General features: G+C 37.3%; 1 protein-coding gene across 1 annotated transcript in view; it reads left to right on the top strand.

Annotated features, from left to right (window-relative positions):
- RANBP17 (RAN binding protein 17) overlaps positions 1–24,374 on the top strand; it is a 236,178-nt gene that overhangs the window by 20,855 nt on the left and 190,949 nt on the right. Inside the window, exons 6-13 of the mRNA XM_054568057.1 lie at positions 676–780; positions 2,217–2,382; positions 5,056–5,129; positions 7,345–7,464; positions 9,641–9,787; positions 10,372–10,544; positions 12,991–13,184; positions 18,170–18,275. Coding sequence (XP_054424032.1) covers positions 676–780; positions 2,217–2,382; positions 5,056–5,129; positions 7,345–7,464; positions 9,641–9,787; positions 10,372–10,544; positions 12,991–13,184; positions 18,170–18,275 — 1,085 coding nt within the window. The remainder of the gene's footprint in view (positions 1–675; positions 781–2,216; positions 2,383–5,055; positions 5,130–7,344; positions 7,465–9,640; positions 9,788–10,371; positions 10,545–12,990; positions 13,185–18,169; positions 18,276–24,374) is intronic.

The raw sequence follows: 24,374 nt of genomic DNA, 5'->3' as shown, positions 1-24,374 counted from the left end.
TAGTAGAGGTTCTTAGTAAATTTATTCTTAAAATTATTTATCATTAATAAAATATTAAGAGGAAATATGCTATTTCATTTAATAAATCAGGCTTCTGGTTATTTACAATTTCTGCTTGCTTGCTTTTTAGAGTACCAAGGATATATGAAACCAATGACATATCTGGTATATGTAGAGAAATATCACTTTTATATAGAAGAAATTTTATATAACTAATCCAGTTTGCTAATTGACAGAAAGTAAGAATTTGAAAATTATCTTTAGATTATCTTAGATATTCATCATTTTAAAGGTGGAGTCTGAGGAACAGGGAAGTTGCTACTTGCTTAATGTGCTTAGTTTGGGAGTTGATAGTCTTAGTATCCCTGTTATTTTGTAGTGTGTGTTCATATTGCCTCTGAAAGCTTAGTCAATTCTGGTTTTTGAATTTGGGATTAGTATGGTTCATAGAAAGAGCACTGAACTAAAATAACCCAGAAACTTGGGTTCTAACCATGGTTCTGCCATTAACTTTTTGAGTAACCCTAAGGAAACTGCTTAATTCCAGTAGATTTTTAAAAGTATTTTAGCTCTATTCTTTATGATTCTTTAGTTATTTCCATTTTTTTCCTACTTAGTAAATTTTTTTTGCTACTTGGGAAGCCTGGTTAAACAAATTCATCTTGATCTTTTTAGGTTGATTATTCTAGACCTTCAGCAAAACACAGGAAAATAGCTACCTCATTTCGTGACACTTCCCTCAAAGACATTTTAGTGCTGGCATGCTCTCTTCTAAAAGAGGTAAGTTATTTAATAATTCAATGGCCTAGTTGCAGTATTTAGGAAATTTTACGTTTCCAAGAATTTCAAGTGAGCCTCCTCCCATTCTGCCCTTTGAAGAGTTGAAGACAATCGTAGGATACAGTAGATTTGTACAAGTCTGTAAGAGGTTCCAAAAATTCACTTTCACTCACTAGGAATATAATAAAGTAAAATCCGAAGAGAATGGAGAGACTTGGCTTTGGGTAGTACTTCCATTGTGTTCCTGCTGCAGATCCTTTATTGCAGAAGCTAATTGAGATGCAGTTTCTTTATGGCCCTGCCCATATTTTAACAGGGTGTATGTAGATGAGCAACAAAGGGACAATAGGTTTTTCTAATGAATCGTTTACCTATACTCATTCATAGTTGAGCCAAGGTAGTTGACTTCAATGATTTCTTAGGGCAGTCCTGGTTCCCCATTTGCCACTTTGTGCCGTATGGGTCACTAGGGACAGCACTGTTTATAACTCCGTTGTGTTCTCTTGTAACGGAGGCCTCCCCGCAGGCTGCTCAGGCCTGTTACTTGGTGTGGACGGCACTTCCCGAAGTGCGCACCCCGCTCGCTGTTTTCTGCTCACTCAGTTCTGTAATGACCTGGTAACTCCCACACAAGGCCAGGCTGAAAGAGCCTGTTATTTTAAACATTTTCTTTTAGTATAGAACATTTTAACATACAGGAAATAAGGCAGACTAGTAGAATGGCTATAATGAACTCCCTTGGATCCTTCGGGTCATTGGTAGTAGCAACTCATGACCGGTCTTGGTTCATCTCTATCCCTAACCTAACAGCTTTGTTTCTTTTTGTGTTATTCTTGAAGCAGAATCCAAACATTGTATCATCTCCACAAATACTTCATGATGTAGCGCTAGGACACAGAGTCTGTTCCGTGGGTGTCAGAATGGGCTTCTGTGGGACCCGCGGGGGAGGGGGTGGTCGGGACTGTTCTCCAGAGGCTTGCGAGCAGCCTCCCACATTCAAGCAGCTCCGAGACCCTTTGTGAGCTGAATAGGGGCAATGTATGCATGTAGTTCCCCCACTTTTTCTTGAAGAATATTATATTTCAGCTTGTTCCAAGAAAGCTTTGAATGAGTCCCATACATTTATACATTTGTGCTGTATAAAGTATTTGTTCTAAAGTTACCCCTTAAAATTTTGGAGCGTGACCTACAATTTTCAGTGAAGAGTAAAATTTTTTATTTCCACTTTACAAAATTAAGTATGAAAATAGTCTATTATTGTAGATTTTTGATATACTTTACAGTTTTTTTCTAACATACAATCACATAACTACAAGCAGTTTTTTGGGGGGTTTTTTGCTCATTTTAATTTGGCGTTGAAAAATTATTTAAATTAGTGAAAATTTGTTTATTGACATATTTTATAAAGTGTTATTTGACTTTGAACCTTTTTGCAGGTATTGGCCAAACCTTTAAATCTTCAGGATCAAGATCAACAAAACCTAGTAATGCAGGCCCTGAAACTGGTCCTCAACTGCCTTAACTTTGACTTCATTGGCAGTTCAGCAGATGAATCTGCAGATGACCTTTGCACCGTGCAGATTCCAACAACCTGGAGAACAAGTAAGACAAAAGTTTAGTGTGAGGGACGCTCAGCTTTATGCAGAATTAAGCAATACAGTTGCCTGCTTGCAGTATCTGCATTGTTTGCTAGGCAGGCAAAAAGTTCAAAGGGACTTGTAATCCAAGGTAGCTGCTTCTACTGGTAATAAAATGCTTTCCCCAGTTCACATCAGCATAACTCCCATATTCATATTTTGATTTCGGGAAAAAGAAAAGACTGACCACCGTAGAGTTAGGGGGGAAACAGGTTTGAGAGGGAAAATGAGTTCTGTTTGGAAACTTTCAGATAAACACAGTGGCAGAAGATACGACCCTTGGCAACAGGTATCAACATAGTTTTCCTCAAAATTAGAAAGAGAATGAAAAGAGGCAGGACTTAGCAGAGCAGAATCGCAGCTTGCTCTCTTACCGAGAGCAGAGCGGTGCCAGGAGAAACAACTGACTTGCTCTCAGGCATCCCAGAGAGCTGATGCGGTGGGGTTTTCCCGGGTCAGGCTGAAGCGATCAAGCACAAGACAGGACAAGACAGGACTGGCCGGAAGGGCTGCCACAAAGCTCTGCACAGCGTCCCCGGGGTCCACACTCCCACCTGTGTGCCTGGTGACTGCCTTCCCTCTCTCCCCTCAGTGCCCTCCCCTCTTGCTTTCCAAGGCCAGAGCTGTTTTCCCTCAAAACATTAAACCAGAGAGAGTTCGCATTCAGGCATATCGGATATAGTGGGGAGACGCCATAGATATTGTGAGAACTAATACAGAAATTAGAGACTAAAACAAACAATTCAAAGGGATTTCATACCTTGACTCTGGCTATGAATACATGAACCAACACACTGAATAAAAATTGCAGACTAAATCCACACACACACAAGTGCATGTAAAACTGGGAAATCAGAATGAGGTTAGTGGATTGTTTCAATGTAGTTTACTGACTGTGATACCGTATTGCAGTTTTCTAGGAACTTAACCATTGGGGGGAACTGGGTCAGGGTACATGGAGTTATTTCTTGAGATTGCATATGAATCTGTAATTGTCCAAAAAGTATTTTTAAAATGAGGGAGAGTTAGTAGAAACAGAGACAAAATGAAGAGTAGAAGTGAACTTTAAAGAATAATTATTCTCTCCAGAGAGATAAAGAGGTAATGCATCCCTGAAACAAAAATAGGATATTGTTTTTAAGAGGAATATTCAGAGGATATTCCAAATATAAAAGACGGTTGCCAAAACAGAACACTCAGTAAAAGAGTTGGCAGATAAAGTTAAGGAAATATCCCAAAATGTAGAACAAAAAAACAAGGAGAGAATTGATAGGAGATGAAAATACAAGAATGTTTACAGCATAAAGTGAAGTTTGGCATCTGACTAGGAGGAGTTTGAGAAAGATGACAGGAAAAACAGAAGGACATTTTGCAACAAATGATACCAACAAACGTTCATAGCACTGAGACATAAATTTTCACATTGAAAGGTCCCATCAAGTACCCAACAGAATGAATGGAAAAAAATACACCAAGCTTCATAATCGTGATATTTCAGAATAATGATAAAGAGAAGATCCTAAAACCTACAAGAAAGAAAAAAAATAAGTCACCTACAGAGGATTGGGATCAAGAATGCTATTAACCTTCTCAACAGCAACCCTGGAAGCTAGAAGACAATGGTGTCATATCCTCAGACTTTTGAGGGAAACTTATTTTCAACCTAGATTGAAAGTGTCAAGTATAAAATAGAATAAAGACACTATCAGACTTGTAAGTCCTGAAATTTATTCCTTATGGACTTCCTATGAGGAAGCTTCCTCCTATACGTGCCAAAAAAGTGGAAGATAACAGAGTTTGGGATAGGGAGCCTCAAACCAAGGTGACAATACATAGTCATAAAAAGGAGATAATTGTGTAACAAATTTAGGAATAACCCGTCCAAGTTGAAGGCTCTGGGAGGAAGGAGCGCAAAAATGAAAATGATGGTCATGTGATGTTATTGATCATGAGGAAAATGGCATGAACCTTTTGCAAAGCTGTCAGAGCGTTTGTAAAGGTAGATGTACAGCGTAAGGACAGAGAAGATGGTGTGATTAAACCCAGAGAGTGTAAGAAATGTCATCTATTCCTTGTCTCAGCTGTTAACATTTACATGGTCACAAACTATGTAAATACTTAGAATTGATTTAATTGTAAATTAGTATAATAGTGGATGGATTCCTAAAAAAGGATGGATTGTGGAGAGAGTGGTGGGGTAATTTAATGTCTAAAGTAAACAAGGAAATAGCATATAACATGCCATTTGGGAATATGTTTGTAAATATAGCTAAGAGTTGAAAGGTGATTGAACTGGGGTGGGGTGCCACAATTTTTTGTTATATAATTTTTAGTTACTTTTTGACACTGAATTTTTAAATATCTGTACTTTTATACAATTGAAAATAGAAAGATGGTTCTCCCAGTAAGAACTGTAATGCTACATAGAAATAAGAAACAACTTAGCTAATTATTTTCTATTTGTATATTACTTCACCTTTCAAAAGAAAATAACTAAGAGTTAAAAAGCAGTTAAGCCTTACTGGGAAGAGTGGCCACAGGAGGAGATCTTGGAGTGCTTGGTTTGTGTGATAAAGTCTTGCTTTGTTAAGGTCACAGAATTGAAAGTAATGGTATTAGAAAATAACTTTTTTTCTAGTTTTCCTGGAACCAGAAACATTGGATCTTTTCTTCAATTTGTATCATTCACTTCCACCACTACTATCTCAGTTAGTAAGTAAAAACCCTTTATTATTTCATTAAAAAGTACTTGTGATCTTTATCTAAGGTTGTTACAGACTTACTTTAAAATTACATGTATGTTCTTGATTGGGTTTATCTCTCACAGGAAATTCTTACATTTCTGGGATTTGTGTTGCTTAAGCTGTTTGCTGGATTCTGTGCATAGTCAACAATGCGTTCCGTTTCCAGGGTGAGCCCAGGACCAATTACTGTTGGTCCGGCTTCCGCCCGCAGCCAAGACCCCTGCCAGCCTCTAGGTCGGTCTCAGTCCGCAGCCCTTGTCCTGGGCTGCAGTCCCGTAGCCGGCCGCCCGCATCTGTTGCCTTCCCTTCTTTTTCTGCCTCTCCAGCTCTTTCTCAACCCTGCCCTGTCCCTGGCCTGCCCGGCAGCCCCCATCACGTCTCCAAAAGAGCAACAAAGGAGATCTCTGTTGATTTTGTGTTCAGCGCTCCAGTTGTTAATTATTTTTAAATCCAGTGCTATTATGTGATTTAAAAAATCTTGAAACTCTTTGGTTATATAGAACTTTGAGACTATGAACCCCATCGTTGTGGACTCGGAAACAGAAGCCAGGCACGATAAAAAAAATAAATAAATAAAAGAGAAGAAAAAGTTGTCAGTTTAATCTCTAAGCTTGTAGGAGTAGCGTCTGGGAATTCTAACATTGCCATCTCCTGAAAAAGGCCTTCCAGGTTTACACTGGGTATAAGCGGTATGCTTGTTAAAAGATGTTATCGCCTAAAGGGGCAGAACAGATTCATTCACAAAAATGTTCTTTTTTTTTTTGGAACGTGTATCCTCTTGAATTGCGGATTTTAAGATGGTGGTTTTTAAACTGGGTTTCCCAGGACCCCTAGGCTTCCAGGTGGTGCCACAGAGCTTCAGCCTTCCGTCTTTTAACCAGGATAGTCTGGTTTCTAGCGGTTTAAAAACCATGGTTTCAAGTACGGTTGTGTTTTGGGATAAAACAAAGAAGCTGCTGGTGCTTAAAAAATAAAGTGGCGGATACCTAACTGCTTTAAGAGAAAGGAACACCTATAGGGCCTGCCCTGTTAATATGCGACGCTTCTGTCCCCTTGTCCTCAAAGTGGCCCTGCAGGACATGGTTATCCTCACTGTGAAGACAAGGAAGCGAGCAGACTGGCTGAGGCGACTTTCTCCAGGGCAGCACACTAAATGTTGGACCTTAGTGTCCTGGGGCCCCACGCCTGGGACGTCTTTAAGATGCTAGTGGTTCTTGGACCTTCTCCACATCAGAATCGCCTAAGGGTTTTGATTTGTTTTGTTTATTTATTTTTTAACAGTAAGGACTTTGGCAAACCGGAGAGCATCTGGAAATGTCATCGTCAGATTTTGGTCCTTACTCTCGCCTTTGCCAAGACAGCCAGACATTTTGTGTGAAATTGAAATATTTCAGTATTGACAGCAAATTCGAATATTTTTAAAAAGCCGGGCAAGCAGATGTTATGTGGACCTAAACAAAAGAGCTATGGGCCAGTTTGACCTAAAAGTTATCAATTTGGGGCCCCCATTTAATGATCCAACAGACTTCAGTGGGCACTAGGGGTGGAGTGAAGAACCCAGGCAGCGAAATTGTCTGGTGAAGTCTTAACTTTTTAAGATGACAATTAGACCATAGATTCTCTGTAGAAGTTTTTATAGATTATCTAACTCTTCCAGCAGCATTTTCCACATGGTTCCTCGAGGCGTTAATGCATGGTAAGACACTCTATCATCGAATGAATTTGGGACATGGTGGACTAAGTAGTTACGGGGCCTTCCCACCCGCTCCTTGCAGAGCACCACGGCGCGCGATGTGCAGCGTTTCCCAAACACGCTCTACCCCAAAACCGTATTTTCTTCTTGGTAGAGCACCGGGTTCATGGGTTCGCAGACGGAACTGGTCGTCAGAAAGAATGGAAAGCCGTTTGAATGTATATGTCCAGGTGCTGCTCTGGGCACATTGAATTAATATATGAAAAAATATTAGAGGAGAAGACACGCTAATAGAAATGGTAGTGGGGTTGAAGGGTTGTGGATGGTGGTCGTGAGTGATGAGTTAAGTTTTTAGGTTTCATCATTTTTAGATTCTATAATGCTTTTTTAATCACAGAAATTAAAAACGTTTTTATGTAAAGACTAGTGTTCCTTACATGCGGCCATAGTTACTTTTAAAATGGAACTGACTTGTCATTTCCTTTTTCAGGCACTTTCCTGTTTAGTTCAGTTTGCTTCTACAAGAAGGTCCTTATTTAGCAGTCCTGAACGTGCCAAGTACCTTGGCAATTTAATTAAGGGAGTAAAAAGGATACTTGAAAACCCTCAGGTATTTATGAAGAAATTTAATTAATACTTACAATATAGAAATAAAGTTTTTCTGCTGAAAGGTGCACAATACCCTCATTACTGTCTCATGATTCCGGAAGAAAATATGAAGTGTCACAGTCATCTTTCTTACAGCTCATTTGTAGTACGAACGGGTACTTTTCCTGACACTTCTATGATCTTCCTCTTGTGTTTTTTTTTCTGTTCTCTTAGGGGAGTGGATGTCATGTATCATAATTATGCTTCTGCTTTTCACTATTGTACTGCACTTCTCTGCTTGCACTTCTTAAATTACTGAAGGGATGAATTCAGAGTTAGAGCTGCCTTCTGAACGAGAGGACTTAATGTAAATCTGAATGTTAGCATTGGAATAAGTGGCTTTAAATTATGAAATAATGTCTTTTTGCCCTCTTGTGGACAAATAAGAGTTTGTAGATTTTAAAAATGACTTTCTAACTGTAAAACTTCAGTAGCACTATTCCTTTCAGAGAATTGCAGCGCCACTGTTCATTAGTGATTTTGCACGCTGAGATAAAATTTTTTGCTTCACTTTTTTTGTGCTTGGTTTAAAATAGCAGAAACACAAGTACAGATTTTAAAAGGTTAAATGATGATTTAAGGAGGTTTATGTAAACCTCTTGGTTACTACTAATTTTGGTTACTAATAGCTGTACATAAAACGTTTTTTTAAAGAGCAATTATTTTTGCAGGTTATTTTTGGGAGTATTTTATAGGTTAGGCATCTGCTTTGCCTTTCTTTCTTTTTTTTTTGTAATTAATTGAACTTATGGGGTGATGTTGGTTAATAAAACCATACAAGCTCCGAGTGTGCCACTCAATAGAACATCCCCTGGGCGCCCTGCTCCGGGGGTCCGCTGCCCCGGGCGGTCCCTTTCTGTGCCCTTGCGCCCCGCCCCGCTCCGCCTCCCCCACCCGCCCCCCCCGCCCCCCCGCCCCCCCCCGCCTGCACCACGCTGCTCGCTGGGTCTTTGTGTTACCTGCAAATGTTTTTTGGCAAATCCCTTCACCTTTTTTCATCCAGTCCCCCACCCCGCTTTATCTTTTCGGTTTAACGTAACTATAAAATATACATGTTTTGCTGATAAATGGGCTTTTACCAAAATACTTCAGTGTTTTTAGTTTTAATTACTATCATCAATCAATATGTGGAGGGTGATATGATAATATCATATAGTTTTCTTAATTGATTTAACATCCAAATGCTGATGTTTTATGGCTGTTTATAAAGTTAGTTTGAATATTATATTATTTTAGAGTTACAAACATATCACAAAAGACCTATGAGTACAAAATACTTGTTGTAATTTGTCATTAATGATTAGACACTATTTTATATTCTTTCCTTGAGCTCATTTGAATGAAATTTCCTATACACCCTTTCAGTATTAAACAAATACTTTTCGAAGTCTGTTTCATACCAGCAACCATGCAAAGCATCCACACTATAAAGACCTTCATGAGCCCGATCTTCAGGGAGCTCACAGACAACAGGGGGCACCATTTTTGGTCTTTCCTTTTAAACCATCCTCCCCCGGAAGTTATTTCTGTATCTTGTAGCATTTTTGTTCAACTTTGTGCCCTACATTGCAATCACTTATTTGAATGACTCTTCATTTAGCAACAGGAAGATGCTAGAGGGTACAGTGCCTGCAGATTCCAAATAGAAATTTTTTGAATTGAAATTTCTATTATTTGTGTGTGTGGTGCACATATGCTGTTTATTCTAAGCTCAGGTGGTATTGCTCTTTTCCAGAGTTTCAAGAGCCCACTCTTATTTTTTATCGTAAATATTTTTCAAGTCTTCTATTGACCTCTGTTTAAGCCATAACACACACACACACACACGCACGCACGCACGCACACACACAATTTTGCGTGTAATGTAGTGGGTTCCTAAACATTGTAATTTAGCTATCATGGTGCAAAGTTTTCTGCAAAGCTTCTACTTTGGATTTCTTATTGTTAATGATGACAACTTTAAATCCAGCAGAAATTATTTGTTTCCTTCCATTACTATCTACCCAGTTGGTACAAAATACTATAAGTATTCATGAAAACTGGGAGACTTAATAAAATGCTTTTGGAATTTATTGATGGACATTGGCTTGGTTTATTTTTAAGTGTTTAAAAGCCTTTCTTTTTGTCTCATATTTTAGGGTTTGTCTGATCCAGGTAATTATCATGAATTTTGTCGATTTTTGGCTCGTTTGAAGACAAATTACCAGCTGGGAGAATTAGTTATGGTGAAGGAGTATCCTGAAGTTATCAGATTGATTGCTAATTTTACCATTACTAGCCTGCAGGTAAATAGAAATATATAATTGATATTAAACTGTAAGTAGTTTTAAAATACTTTCTTGGTAAGATTTGGTAGGGATTCTTTTTTTTAACATCTATTAGAGTACTTTGCTAAAAATGTTCATTGCAAGGTTTTAGGTTAAAAAGTTCATTATAACATTTTTATAAAAAATTTAGAAGACATCTGAATATCTAATAATTGAAGAATGAATTGAGAAGCTGTAATAAAATCTATGTGAAGAAATAAAAGAAGGTTTTTACAGATTGGTTTTGGGGAATATTTATAAGTTTGGGGGAAGGTTTTAAAACCATATTTTCCAAATGATATAAATTCCATGGAAAGAAGATTAGAAGGAAGTGTACTAACATTTTAAGAGTGATCACTCTTGGGTTGTAGAATAAAGAGAGATTGTTAGTTTCTTCTTTATACTTTTTTTTGCATTTACAGAGTTTGCTATGTTAAGTTTCACTGACTATATAATCAGAATAAAAGTTAATTTTAAAATCTATGTTTAGTAAGTTTGCCTCTGTAATTCTTATTCTGGGAAGATATGCCATTTAAAGTAACATTTGCTTTATTTCTTTGTAGCATTGGGAATTTGCTCCCAACAGTGTTCATTATTTATTAACTCTGTGGCAAAGGATGGTGGCTTCAGTTCCTTTTGTGAAATCAACTGAACCCCACTTATTAGACACTTACGCACCAGAAATCACGAAGGCCTTTATCACTTCTCGGTTGGAATCTGTTGCCATAGTTGTGAGGTATTGAAAACCAAATCTTTCTGTCGAATTTTCATCTTCTGCATCTTGGAATTTTTAAAAATTGAGGAATAATTTACCTACTGTAAAATTCGCCCTTTTTAGTGTACAGTTTTATGAGTTCTGACAAGTGCATACAGCTGTATAACTACCATGAAAATTAAGATACAGAATGGTTTCATCATCCCCAAAAAGTTCTTTGGGTCCCTTTGTAGTTAGGCCTTTCCCCACCATTGGCCCCTGGCAATTACTGATTTGTTTTGTTTCCCTATAGTGTTTGCCTTTTCCAGAACGTTGTATAAATGAAATTATGTAGTAGTAGGGCCTCTCAGTCTGGCTCCTTTCACTTAGCATAGTGCACGTAAGGTTCCTCCATGTTGCAGCAGTAGTTGCCTTTTCATTGCCGAATAGTATTCTGTTCTATGGATAGATCCTAATTTGTTTATCCATTCACCTATGAGTGGACATTGGGATTGTTTTCATTTTTATCAGTTATGAATAAAACAGCTGTATATGTTCCTGTACAGATTTTTGCACGGACATCAGCTTTTGTTTCTCTTGGGTAAATAGTGAGGTGTGAGACTCCTAGGTTGTATGGTAAGTGTATGTTTTACTTTGTAAGAAACTGCCAAACTCTTTTTCCAAATTGGCTGTATCATTTTGCATTCCCGCCAGCAATGTATGAAATATCCAGGCGCTCTGCATCCTCATCAGCACTTGATATTGTCTGTTTTTAAAATTTAGTCAACCTAATAGGGAGGTAGCAGTGCCTCATTGCGGTTTTATTTTGCATTCCCTTAATGATTAATAATGTTGAGCATCATTTTATGTGTTTGTTTATCATTTGTATGTGTTCTTGGCAAAGTACCTGTCCAATCTGTTACCCATTTTTATTGTGTTATTTTCCTATGTTGAAATTTGAGAGATCTGTATATTCTGGTCACAAGGCTTTATCGTATGTGTTTTTTCAATTATTTTCTTCCAGTTCATAGCCTGCCTTTTCATTTCCTTAACAGTCTTTCAAAGACAAGGTGTTGTAAAGTTTGATGAAGTTCAATTTATTCTGTATTTTTCCTCTAAAATTTATATACTTTCATTATTGACAGTGAGGTCTGTGATTTTATTTTGAGTTAATTTTTGTATGTGATGTGAGGTAAGGCTCGAGGTTTTTGTTTTGTTTTGTTTTGTTTTTGCATATGGATGACCAGTTATCCCAACACCATTTGTGAAAAAGAAAGAAAAAAAACCCAACTATTCTTTCTCCATTGAATTGACTTTACACTGTTTTCAAAAAGTAATTGACCACATAAGTGTGGTTCTGTTTCTTGACTCTGTTCTCTCTAATCTGTATGTTTCTCCTGCTAATAACCTATCTTGATGACTGTTGTCTTATAATAAGCTTTGAAGTCAAATAGCATGAGTCTTCCACCTTAGTCTTCCTTTTTCAAAATTTTTTTGGCTCTAGTGAGAATAAATCTTTTACAGTTAGATGCAATACTGTGGGTGAATTTCACAAACATTATACTAAGCAAAGGCAAGGAAGACAGACACAAAGGAGTGCAAGCTGCACACTCCCATGAAGTTCAAAATCAGACAAAATTAACTCATACTCCTCCTTTGGGTAAATAAGAGGGGGCTTTGGGGGCAATCAGGAGGTTTGTGGGGTAGTAGAAATGTGCTGGTTTTTGTTTTGAGTGCCAGTCACATTGGTGTGTTCACTTTGTAAAAATTCATTAAGCTGTACACCTGTAATTTGTGAGCTCTTCTATATGTGTGTGATATATATCACTATAAAATTTTTATGAAAATAAGGGAGCCAAAATTATTTTGGCTTTTTTCCTTCCTTTGTTTTTCCATGTATGTAAATTTTAAAATTATCTTGTCAGTATCGACAATGAAATCCTGGTGGGGTTTTGACTGGGATTGCCTTGAATTTATATATTCATACGGGGGCAGAACTGATATCTAAACAATATTGGGTCTTTCAGCCAATGGGCATGTTTATCTTCTGATTTATTTAGCTCTTCTGTGATTTCTTTTATCAGTGTTTTGTAGTATTCAGCCTTCAACTCTTACATATGTTTAATTAGGTTTAATTACTATTCTATGTGTTCTAGTGCCTATGGAAGATGCTGTCTTTTAAATTTCAATTTCTAGCTGTTCATTGCTAGTGTATAGTAATACAGCTGAATTTTGTACATTGACCTTGTATGCCAGGATCTTGGTAAACTCACCTGTTAGTACAAGTAGCTTTTTTTGGTATTATTTTTAATGCACGTCATCGTGACATATGCAGATATAAACATTTTGTGTTTTACATTGCGATCTATTTTTCTTTTATTCCTTTATCCAACATGGAACTTTACTTAACATAAATAAAGTTTATTTGCGGCGACTAAAAGTGCATTCCATTCTCATGCTGGCTGCACACGTGTCCTTGTGTTGGCAGAGACAACCTGGACGACCCCCTGGATGACACCGCCACGGTGTTCCAGCAGCTGGAGCAGCTGTGCACCGTCAGCCGGTGCGAGTATGAGAAGACCTGCGCTCTTCTCGTGCAGTTGTTTGACCAAAACGCACAGAACTACCAAAAGCTTCTGCACTCTGCAGCTGGGGTGACCGTGGACATGGCGATTCAGGAAGGCCAGTACACTTTATCTATTCTATGGCGTTAGGTTGAATTTTAAGTAGTTTCATTAATCACTTTAATAATGTTATGCAAATTACTTTTCTACATTTCCACCAATTCCTAATCCCCTAATAAGCCATTAATTTTTTAACCTTCTGGTTATTTTGGTGGCTTGATGGTTCATTTTCAGTTGTCCTTTAGAATATTCATAGGAGATAATTCTCTGGAATCAGTATCAAGAAAAGCTGATAATGAACAGAGTTTATTGTCTTATACCTATCTTTTAACTGATCTAATTAATCATGTTTCCGTCTTTGTGGTAGATGGCAAATTCAGAGCCCAGTTTCAGCCGGTATAAATTCTCTGAGTCCTCCTCATGGATTTGCATTTGTGTATTAACCTTCACTATGGCTTCAGTTTATTATTATATTTTAATTCTTTAAATTTATAAATCTCATTAATTTTTTTAATGCTTTATTGAAGGAGGATTTATTTATTTATGTATATGCCTTTAAATCCTTTCAGGGCCATAGCAGGGAATGAAAATAAATAAATACATTTCTCAGATTTTTTTAATGAGATGAATTATGAGAATGGAACTGGCTTTATACATTTCTAAGAGAAGGCATTTTCATTATAGTTCAAGAGTTTTCTAAAACATATGTGTGTCTTTTGTTTTGGAAAGTAAGTGGTAAGGGTTGATAGTCAAACTTACTTTCAATGACTTCTCGTCGAAACTTTTTTGTAAAACATACTTAAAAGATTATCCTTTGCATTTACATAATGTCTTCTTAAAATACCTTTTATTCATTATGTATTTTTCCTTTTTTTGTGTCGCACAATCCTGCCAGGGGACTAAGTAGTGCGGTAGTTAACCGTCTCTCCTTTAAAGGTTCTCTCTTTTGCTGGAATTTCATTCTTTATAAATTAAGTTGGGGAGAACTAACATTTTGTGCAGCGTTTAGTCTTTTCATGATTGATTTCTTCTTTTACTAGAGCTTTGTAAGTTACTAAATACCAAGTACATAAAAGAGGTTGTTTGCGTACATTGAGACGTAGGGGCTACCGGTAACAAACACCATCATGTACCTTAAGGAACAGGGCGGCACCACGAGCTTTGCTGTTCCCTTGTTCCTCTTTCCAAATTTATCCTTTTTCCTACCAGGAGAAAATACTTGAAATCTTGAATTTTTTATATGTATCAATTAATGCCTTTTCTTCATACTTCTACTGCATATTTATATATTGTGAAAATAATACATGGTTTTTTGGCCAACCCAATAATACTATATAACAATAAAATGGCCCTGGCTGGTGGGCTCAGGGGATTGAGTGCCGGACTGCAAACCAAAGGGTCACTGGTTCGATTCCCAGTGTAGGGCACATGCCTGGGTTGCAGGCCAGGTCCCCGGCAGCGGGTATGTGAGATGCAACCACACATGGATGTTTCTCTCCCTCTCTTTCTCCCTCTCTTCCCCTCTCTAAAAATAAATAAATAAAATCTTTTTAAAAAAAGACTTAAAAAAAACCCAATAAAATTAATGAGCTACAGGTATATTTACAGGTGAATGCCAGAAGTAATATATTTAATGGGGGGGGGAAGCAATTCTTAGTGAACTATATAAAATATGAAATATTTAATAAAGCCCCAGAAAAAATCAGACTAAAAATATATTGTTTAGGAACACGTAGTGATATGTGCAAGTGATAAAATGAAAAAAAAAATGTCAAGAGATTAGTAAGCTCCGAATGCAGGATCGTGGTTACCTCTAGGGTGGAGGGGAGGGGCGCGGTAGGGGAGGGTGTGAAGGTAAGCGAGAGTGAGAGTATCGGTAAAGCCTTGGTTCCTAGGTTGTGTAGCACGTTCGTGGGTGTTTGTTTTATTGCATTTCATATACGTTACTTATATTTTTCACGTATATAAATATTAAATTACAATGTATTGGACTGGCCAAAAAGTCTTTTAAGTTTTTTCCGTAAAAGACACATTTTTCACTTTCACCAATAACTTTCTTGATTTGGATATTCGAGTATGCCAGCTATCTCCTGCGTTGTATAATGTTGATTATTCTCAATTAATGTCTCAATTTGATCACTATCAACTTCAACTGGTCTACGCGACCGTGGAGCATCATCCAGTGAGTAATCTCCAGCACGACACTTCGCAAACCACTTTTGGCACCTTCAGTCATAGCACCTTTTCTATACACTGCGCAAATCTTTTGTTGTTTTTTGTACTTCAGTTGCATTTTTACCTTTCTTGAAATAGGAAAGCATATGCTGAGAATGTTTTATATTTTCTTCCATCTTCAATATTAAAATGCCTACACAAAAATTCACCAATTTTGATGTGTTCTTTTAATACACGCTGATATGACAGTTGTCACAGTCTAACAACATTGTTTCGAATGAAATTTTAAGACAACTAAGCACAGCTAGAGCCATCATACTGGAAAAACAAACAAACTTTCTGGCCTACCCAATAAAAAGATTCAGTTGAGAAATCAAAGGCCTTTCTTCCTATAAAAGGGTATTTCCTACTATGGGCTGCTAGCTCTTTTAAGAAATATGAAAGGAATTAACTGAACGGTAATGATTTACTAATGTTTAATAAAGGTCTCTTTATTGAATAAAATAAGTGACACTTGATTTTTAATTAGTATAAATTTAAGGAGTTTTTATAGTTAGATACATTATATAGTTTTAATAAAATAACATTTCAAAGTCTCTAATATAATGCCTGATACACAGAAAATTTTAAATAAATATTTGTTCCCTTCTAGTCAAATGGTCAATGGGAAGGCATTTTTCCGCCTTTTAAAGATATCTGTGGTGTATTCAAAAATGATTTTTTTAATATGATGAAAAATACCTAACGTGGCTCTAGTTTGTACTATTGTATGTAGTAGTATTCAATTTCTTTTGTGCAAGCTAAACACTTCAGTTAGTGTTGAACAAAGAAAATTATATGCTCTCGTTATGTGTGCTTTAATTTAGATGCTTAATGGCTTTTAATGTTACAAAATAAGTTTATTATTATATTATGATCTCATTTGTATTATATTGTCTTGCTCTTCCATATTTGTGATGATATGGTCATGGTTTACGAAAACAATAATCCCTAAGAAATAGGTCATTAACAGTAGTTAACGATTACTTGTGATCTATGGTAATGACTGATTTCTTTGGGATTATTGCAGTTATAAACCATAATTACAGATTATTACAGCAATAATTATTTTTTTAAAGGAAAAAATGTTCTGTGCTTGAACAGCTGCTAAAACAAGTGCCCTGAACATTAATGGAAAATTAAAATGGAAATTTAGTCTTATTACAGGATGAGATATTTTTAAAATTTATAGATCTATTACTCACATATTGGGTATTTATTGAACATATTCCTAAATACAGTTTAGATATATGGATTTATATGATTCTTTAAACTTCATGGAGTTAATTCTGTTACCAGAGTAACTTAGCATTTATTATTTTGAATACTGCCAGTCTAAATTGCTGAGGTTTAGGTAAAGGTATAATGTGTTTGTTAGTAACACACTTTTGTATTGATCGTAAAATACTTTTGAAGTACATAAGGTAACTTTCTAGTACCTTCCATTTCCTACATGGGCTTTTTTCTCCTGTTACCTTTTTCACGAATTATACATTAGTAATTCATAAAACTGAATTGCTTGATCAAATCAGTGATCTTATTCTTTTATTGAACCTGTTCACATTGCTAACATACAAGGCTGCATAATTGGTCAGTTCTGACTTATTCATTATTGTTTTATGATAGGTTAAGGGATGTGGGTACTTGCCAGGTTACATTTCAGACTTACGGGATGTTTGTCACCTTGGTGCGCTCATGTCTCCAGAAGTTTGAAGTAGTTGTTGATTCATTGTCGTGCGGTAATGACTGCTAGTATGCATAGGAAGATAGGAAGAATATGTCATTTTTCTACTTTTTAAAAATTTATCCTTCTTAAGTCTTCTTATAAGTACCCTCTTTTATTACTGTTCAAGTCAATACCTCATTAAAAAAAACAACACTGTAGCTCACTTGAAAACGTTTCCCAATACAGAAACATCATTGATTTCAGTATTATGAAATAGCCTACTCATCTTTGAAAAATTAGTCCCCAAGAATAGCACAAAATTTCTTTTTAGATAATTGGTATGTTGTTAATTATTCATAAAGGTCTCAAAAATCTTGGAGAACCTGATACATAGATCGATGAATCTAGAGATGTAAAATAATATGCCTTAAATAAAAGCCATTTGACATAAATACCTCCATTTCTAAACTGTCAGTGTTGGCTGCCCCAAAATAAGATCCGTGAAGACTGTAGAGGCCGCCATTGTGCCCCTGTCATAAAGGTATTTAATCCTTTACTGCTCTTGCCTGTGAAGCTAATTTGGTTGTCAAACAATGTGATTTGCACAGTGAAAGTCTTGGATTTTTAAAAATTATGCATAAAAATACAAAGGGAATAAATTATTTTGTCCCAAGCAGGGGTAATATTAAAAATGTTCAGACTAGTACTATTATATTCAGAAAAGATGCTGGTGCTTGGATCACACTAGTACTGACGTGCAGCCCTAGATCTAGACATTACATTTGTTTTTTGTGATCAAGTCTAATTTTAATCCTAAGTCTTCAGAGTAGATAAGATTTTCTCCATTTTGCAGATGAAAACCCTAAGATATAAAGGGGTAAGTAACTTAAACAAGATCACATAGCACATTGGTAGAGCAGGGATTCAAACAGTTTTATCTGGCTCTGAAATCTCATTTTTACTGTTCTGCTTACTGCCTTGATAAACTTAAACCCCAGCTCTCCATGCTGTGAAGAACTGAGTTCACAATAATTTATCACTTGTTTGTAAGAATAGATCATTTGACTAAGTTCGGAGTTTCCTGAAACAATGAACTTTCTTTCTACAGCTTAAAGAGATTCGACAGCACTTCCTAAATATTTTTTGTTCTTGTTATTTATTAGGACGTCTTGCGTGGCTGGTATACTTAGTTGGGACAGTCGTTGGAGGAAGATTAACGTACACCAGTACAGATGAACATGATGCTATGGACGGAGAACTATCCTGTCGGTAAGCGATGGCCATGTAATGTACAGAAATTTACTATGTAGTTAAGAAACTGTTATTGAACTGGTATTGTCAGCTAAAGCACTTTGTATTTGGCCTTTTGAGGAAGGTATTCTTTTCCCTTTTATTGAAGAGAAAACCAAGGCTTAGAGGTTAAGTGATTGGCCGATGTTAAGCCTGTAGTAAGTTTTTATAGTCAAATATATTTTAAATGTGTTTGAATAGTGTGATGAAGATTTATGTTGCTATCTATTTCTTAAGACCCGATGAAGCATGCAAGATTGGTGTATATTGGGAGGGTGGCAAAGTCGGTGGGACACACATCTAGTCAAAAAGCAGTGAGTAGTCAGCTATCCAGGACAGGTTTTGTTTATGGTAGTTGACTAGATCGTTCACCTCATAACTGTAGCTTTCATAAGAAGCAGTTCATGTTTCTATTCTAACATGAGGAAAATTCCTATCTATGAATAATGAGTTGGTTTTCCATATATTTTATTTTTAAAAAACAACTTTATTCACAAAGTAATACATGTTTTTGTTGAACCCTTAAAAATTCAAATGAAGTCATATGTTGGGTGGGAGGTGACTACTACTATCATTTTGGTAAAGACCATGAGTCTTTCTAATTCATGCTTGAAGGTATGTGTACTCCCCCTGTGTATTTCTCAACTTTTTTAAGCAAAAATTATACTATTGTTTTGTAAACTAAAATAGGAATACTACTAATAATACCGAATTCATTTGGGGCTATTACTAGGATTAAATGAGTTAATATTTTTTAAATGCTTAGAACAATGCCTGGCAAATGGTAAGTACTATATTACTAACAAAACAAAACAAAAACCTCAAAACATTTTTATTTGTAAACATTGACGTGAGAGAGAAACAGTGATTGGTCAGCAGCCTTCTGTACCTCCCTACCGCCCTGACCAGGGTCCAGCCCAGAGTCCAGGGACGCGACCTGCGCGGGGAGCACTTCGGGCGTACGGGGCGACGCTCCAACTTCGCCACCTGGCCAGGGGGAAACTCTTCTTTTAAAAAAAAAATCAAACATAATATTATGAACATTTTATCTCGACATAAAATATTCTAAACTGTACCATAATTGAAACAGGCCGTTGTTTGGGGAATGTTAGGTTGTTTCTCAATTTTTTATTTTAAACGACCTTAAAGTAAATATTCTTTTAGTTATATTTTCCCTTTATTCCGTACCCATTTCAACCTTTAAAATACCTTGTCATTGAAATTTCAGTACGAATCTGACAAGTATTCTTAGTTTCTCTAAGTTAATTATTTCCAATATTAAGTTACAAATTTGAATTTTCTCTTTAAGCAGCACACACATATAACTTTTAAATGAGATCTGTGTTTTAATCTGCATTCTTTAGAAAACAGAGGCTTAGGTGAAGGTTATGGACCAAGGCCTTTTTGAGGGGTGGGGAGAAGGGTGCATTTTTAGGGAAGAAAGAAGGAAGGAAAAGGAAGTGAGAGAATAAGAAGAAACAAATAGAGTCAAGCCTCATTATTCACAGATTGCACTTCTGCACATTTCCATACTTGCTGAAATTTACGGGTGGCCCTAGTCAGTACTGGAGGTGCTGTTGTAGTCATTCTTGGGCATACGCACAGCGGCAAAACATTTGAGTTGCTGGATGCACACTCTCCCGGCTGAGCTTAGACGGGTCCTCTGCCTTCTCCTTTGGGCTCTCATGCTGTAAATGTGCCCTTCCTGCTCTCGACTTAGGGCCATCATTTTTGCATTTTTGTGTTTTTTGTGGGTGGTTTTGCTGTTCAAAATGGCCCTTCTGGAATAGTGCTGAAGTGCTGGCTAGTGTTTCTAAGCACAAGAAGGCCATAATGTGCCTTACGGAGAAGAAACGTGTGTTTAGGTGAGCTTAATTTAGGCAAGTTGTAGTGCTATTGGCTGTGAGTTCAATATTAATGAATCAACTATATATTAAATAGGGTGTTTTTAAATAAAAACAGACACAAAACAAGGCTGTGTTTTGATCACGTGATGAACATATTGTGACCATAGTGCCTCAGGAACCTAACCCTGTGTTTCCTTTAGGAGCAGTGGTTCGATATTCACTAATTCAGTTTTCATAGCAACTGTCTAGAACGTAACTATCCTGGATAATGACAGTCAACTGAATAAGGTGGTGCATTACACACCTGGTGGCTTCGTTTTACAGAAGTCTTCCCCAAAGGCCACATGGAACCACTTTCTTTGCCTCAAGGCAGTTTGTGGTGGTAGTGGGGGGATGGAAGCTAAGTGAGAGCAGTTTATCTGTTGAATTATTTCTGTGTCCCATTTCCTATTGCTTGACATCTACCCCTGGGGGGTGTTTAACTCTTCCGTATTTCTTAGTTGTGTTCCCTGGCCTCTTTGAGAAGCCGTTGAGGAAGCCAGAGCTGCTGTTGCTCCTGTCAAGTTGAGAGTAAGGGCTGGAGCTATGGCAGGCCTCTCTCCCCTGGGTGAGGGTTTCATGTAAACGCGGGAACTTGTGAATCTTTACTGGGCTACAGGGCACGTGGCTGAGGCTAGGGGCGGGGTGAGAAGAGGTGGTGGGGCCGGTGGGTGTGGACACAGGAGCAAGCAGGTTCAGCGTAGCTTCCCTACTTTTCTATGTCTAGAAAAAAAACATAGATTCGTGTTTTAAAATGGGATTTTTTAATTAAATAAGAATGACGCTTTACGTAATATTTTGAAATGCCAATTTCAAATGAAGAAGTCCTGAGAAACTGGAAGCGTCACACGGCTTCCTGTGTGGGTGGTTACGTGACGACTTTCCTGCCCCTGGGAGAACACCGCCGAATTAGACGGTTGCGCGGCTCCTGCCAAAGTCTGTGTGCCGTTTTATCAGGAAAAGGTTAACTAAATTCATGAAAGCTCCCAATATGGTGACAATTAGAACTAAAACAAATAAATGTATTTGTGCTCAGGCCACACAATTCTAATTAAATGAGGATAATTTCATAGTCATTTCGGATTCATTCATCACGACCAGACTGTGAGCCTCTGGAGAGATTTCCCGGGGCTTCTGTCTTGCTGACCCCGTGTCCTCTCATGTGCCTAGTGCTGGCAGAGGCGCTGCTTTCTTCAGGCTCGTTCTTCCCGGTTACGCCGCCCTCTTCCCCCAGCGTTCCACCCGCTCATCCTCGTCACCCCTCACCATTCTTCGCAGACTTTCTTGGACGACTGCCTCAGGGTTTGGCTCGCTCTCCCAAACCCTGTTACCATATAGTTAGATGACTTGAACTTCTGTCACATCAAATAATGGTTCTGTCCTCTTTATTCGTAAGCTTCCAGTGGCTTCCCATCCCACCAGGGACAAACTCCAAAGTTCTCGTCATGGTCCAGAGCACCCTGTACTACTTCTCTGACCTGATTTCCAATCCCTTCTCATTCCATTCAACCGTACTGGCCTCCTTGCTGTTTTTTTGACTATTACCAGCATTTTCTCTTTAGTACCTTTGAACTTCTCTTATGCTGGGAATGCTTTCCCCTAGATGTTTATGCTGTACGCCCTCACTGCACTCCGATCTCTCTCCCACCTTTGACTTCCGTCTCCAAAATAACATACCCGACTTCAGTTTCCTTTATAGTACCTTTACCTCTTGACATATATTTTGTTCACAATATTTCACAGTAAGGGAATAAGGAAAGGAATAAACTTCATATACTTTGTTCATTGCTATATTATTATTTCATCTGCCTGGCAAACCTTAACCCTGACAAGATTCTGAGTTTTCTCTAATTTGTTGAGTGATAATAAAAGAAATTGCACACCTCTGTAAATAAGTAGTAGTGTCAATTTTTTTTTTCACTTCAACCGAGCCCTCCGTGTTGCTCAGTGATTCTGTGATGTTTTAGTAATTCTTGTCTTCTGGCTTCCAGACGCCCACAGGAACATCCTGTCCTACATGTGCCTCCAATTCAATGACTGAAATTAAACTCGTGTTTTCCACCCACTCCCAGCCTTGGCTCTCTTCCTCTTTCTCATCGCTGTCCACTCATTTGCCTAAGCTTGAGTCCTGGGAGTTACCTGGGAGTGATCCTTAATTTTTTTTTTCCCTCTCGCTGGCATCCATATAGTCATCCAATTCTGTGAGTTCTACCTCATAGTCATCTCAGTTAGTCCAGTGATATCTGTCTCTGCCAGTTTACCCCTGTGATCTTTCCCCTGGATTCGTGCTATCGCTTTAAATGTCCACCTTGCCTCATCTCTGGCTTTCTGAAGTACAGATCCCATTATGTCTGCGCTTTCCTTCAACTCCACAAGACTTCCCGTTGCTGTTGGTTTCAAAAGCAACATGGCTTATCGCTTTCTTCATCATCTGGCTTCTGCCTGTCTCATATTAGCCTCATCCGTGGCCACGGACTGCTCTATAGCCATTTTGAGCTTTTCTTCAGCTCTTAAATGAGCCATGCTTTTTCTTACTTCCATAGATAGCTACGCATGCTTTCCCCTTTCTCTCAACATTCTTTGTCCCGTTCCATTCTAGAATATTAGGAATCCTCACTCATTTCTTTCTTGTGTTTATTATAGCACTTGTCAGTCTTTATTCTAGTTGCATCTTTTATTTTTCCTTGCATAGACAATAGGTTTTTGGAGAACTGGGACTATATGTCTTGCTTATTGTTGTACTCTGAACACCTAATACGTATCAGTCATATAGTCAGCCCTCAAATATTTGTTGACCGAATAATTATTTAATTGGATATCCAGGGGAATATAAAATGATTGTCCAAAATTCATTTCTTTGTATTTGAAATAGTGTGCTTATACTTGGATCAAAATAATTTAATGATATATTTATCTTTTTATTCCCTCTTATATACATAAGTTAATATAAAGGGAAAATAAATATAGAGTAAATTGAATCTGGAAGTAAATATTATATATATAAAACACAAGTTTTGATCTTAAGCACTTGTTGGAGGTGGCCAAAAATCTTTGAAGGACACCATGGCAGAGACTTCTAGTTGTGCCATATCTCTTCTTCCCTTCTTCTGCAGTAATAAAACACCTGATTGTGGCCACCTGAAAATACCTGAAAAAAGTTTAAAAATACCTAGATTTACTGGACTCTCTTGCAGCTAGTTAAGTGATTATGTTCAGCACTTGGATGTAAATCAGTGTGGTATGTGCAACATATATGAAAATAATGGATAGAACTGAAGAAGCCATGTTAGACCATGAAGTGATTATGTGAATGAAAGCAAGTGTAACAACAAATAGAAGGAACCTGACTCCCTAAGACACCATGGAGCACCAACTAGTCCTGGAGTACTGCCTTGGATTTTTTTGCTTGAGAGTCAAACATCTATATTGTTTAAGCCATTGTTATTTTGGATTTCAGGCACTTGCAGCTGAGCTTCTTGTACAACTACCAAAACTTCTTTGACAAGTGGACCGTGTACCCTGCTGGGAACTCTTTTCTACTTTCCTGCTAGGGATGTCATTGCCTCTTAGGGAAATGCAGACTGGCATCCTAATATGAGTTGTAAAGATACCCTAACAAACTGTCTTTTTGTCTCATGTCTTCCTTGGATTTTGGAATGTATGCTGTAAAAAGGAAATAAAAGTAAACAAGAGCAAATACATAGAATCAACAAAGAAATAGAGTAGGAGAAGGGAAGTCCTACTCAATAAAGAATTTAATAGCAAGATATGCCTTAATTAAGGCACTTGAAATATCACCTGGATCCAGAAACAAAGTTTGATATATGCATTTATTTAACTAAAAATTTCTCCCACAATCTAATTCCCCAATACACAGACTTTAGAAGTCAGCTTTGTGCTTTCTCTCGAAAATAGATAATAAACACTTCTTAGGGAAAACAGAAAAAAATCCCCCCAAAACCTAGTTACTATAATTCTAAAATTTAATCTTTAGTTAAGTTTTCCTTCATAAAATTTCATGATGTTAAAGATACTTGGTAAGTGAATGGTAATCTTAAATAAGTAGCTTAATGTATAAATATAGGAAATAACTATAAAAATAGAGGTCAAAATACATTTCATAACATTGGCCAGAAGTACTAGGTTTTTACAAGAAGTTTATATGCAGTAACCTAGACATTTTGTTTCTAGA

This window comes from Pteronotus mesoamericanus, unplaced genomic scaffold (genome assembly GCF_021234165.1).
Source record: "Pteronotus mesoamericanus isolate MK-2021 breed Mesoamerican mustached bat unplaced genomic scaffold, CSHL_Meso_final contig_2, whole genome shotgun sequence".
Lineage (NCBI taxonomy): Eukaryota > Metazoa > Chordata > Mammalia > Chiroptera > Mormoopidae > Pteronotus > Pteronotus mesoamericanus.
This window is presented reverse-complemented; position numbering and strand designations above follow the sequence as displayed.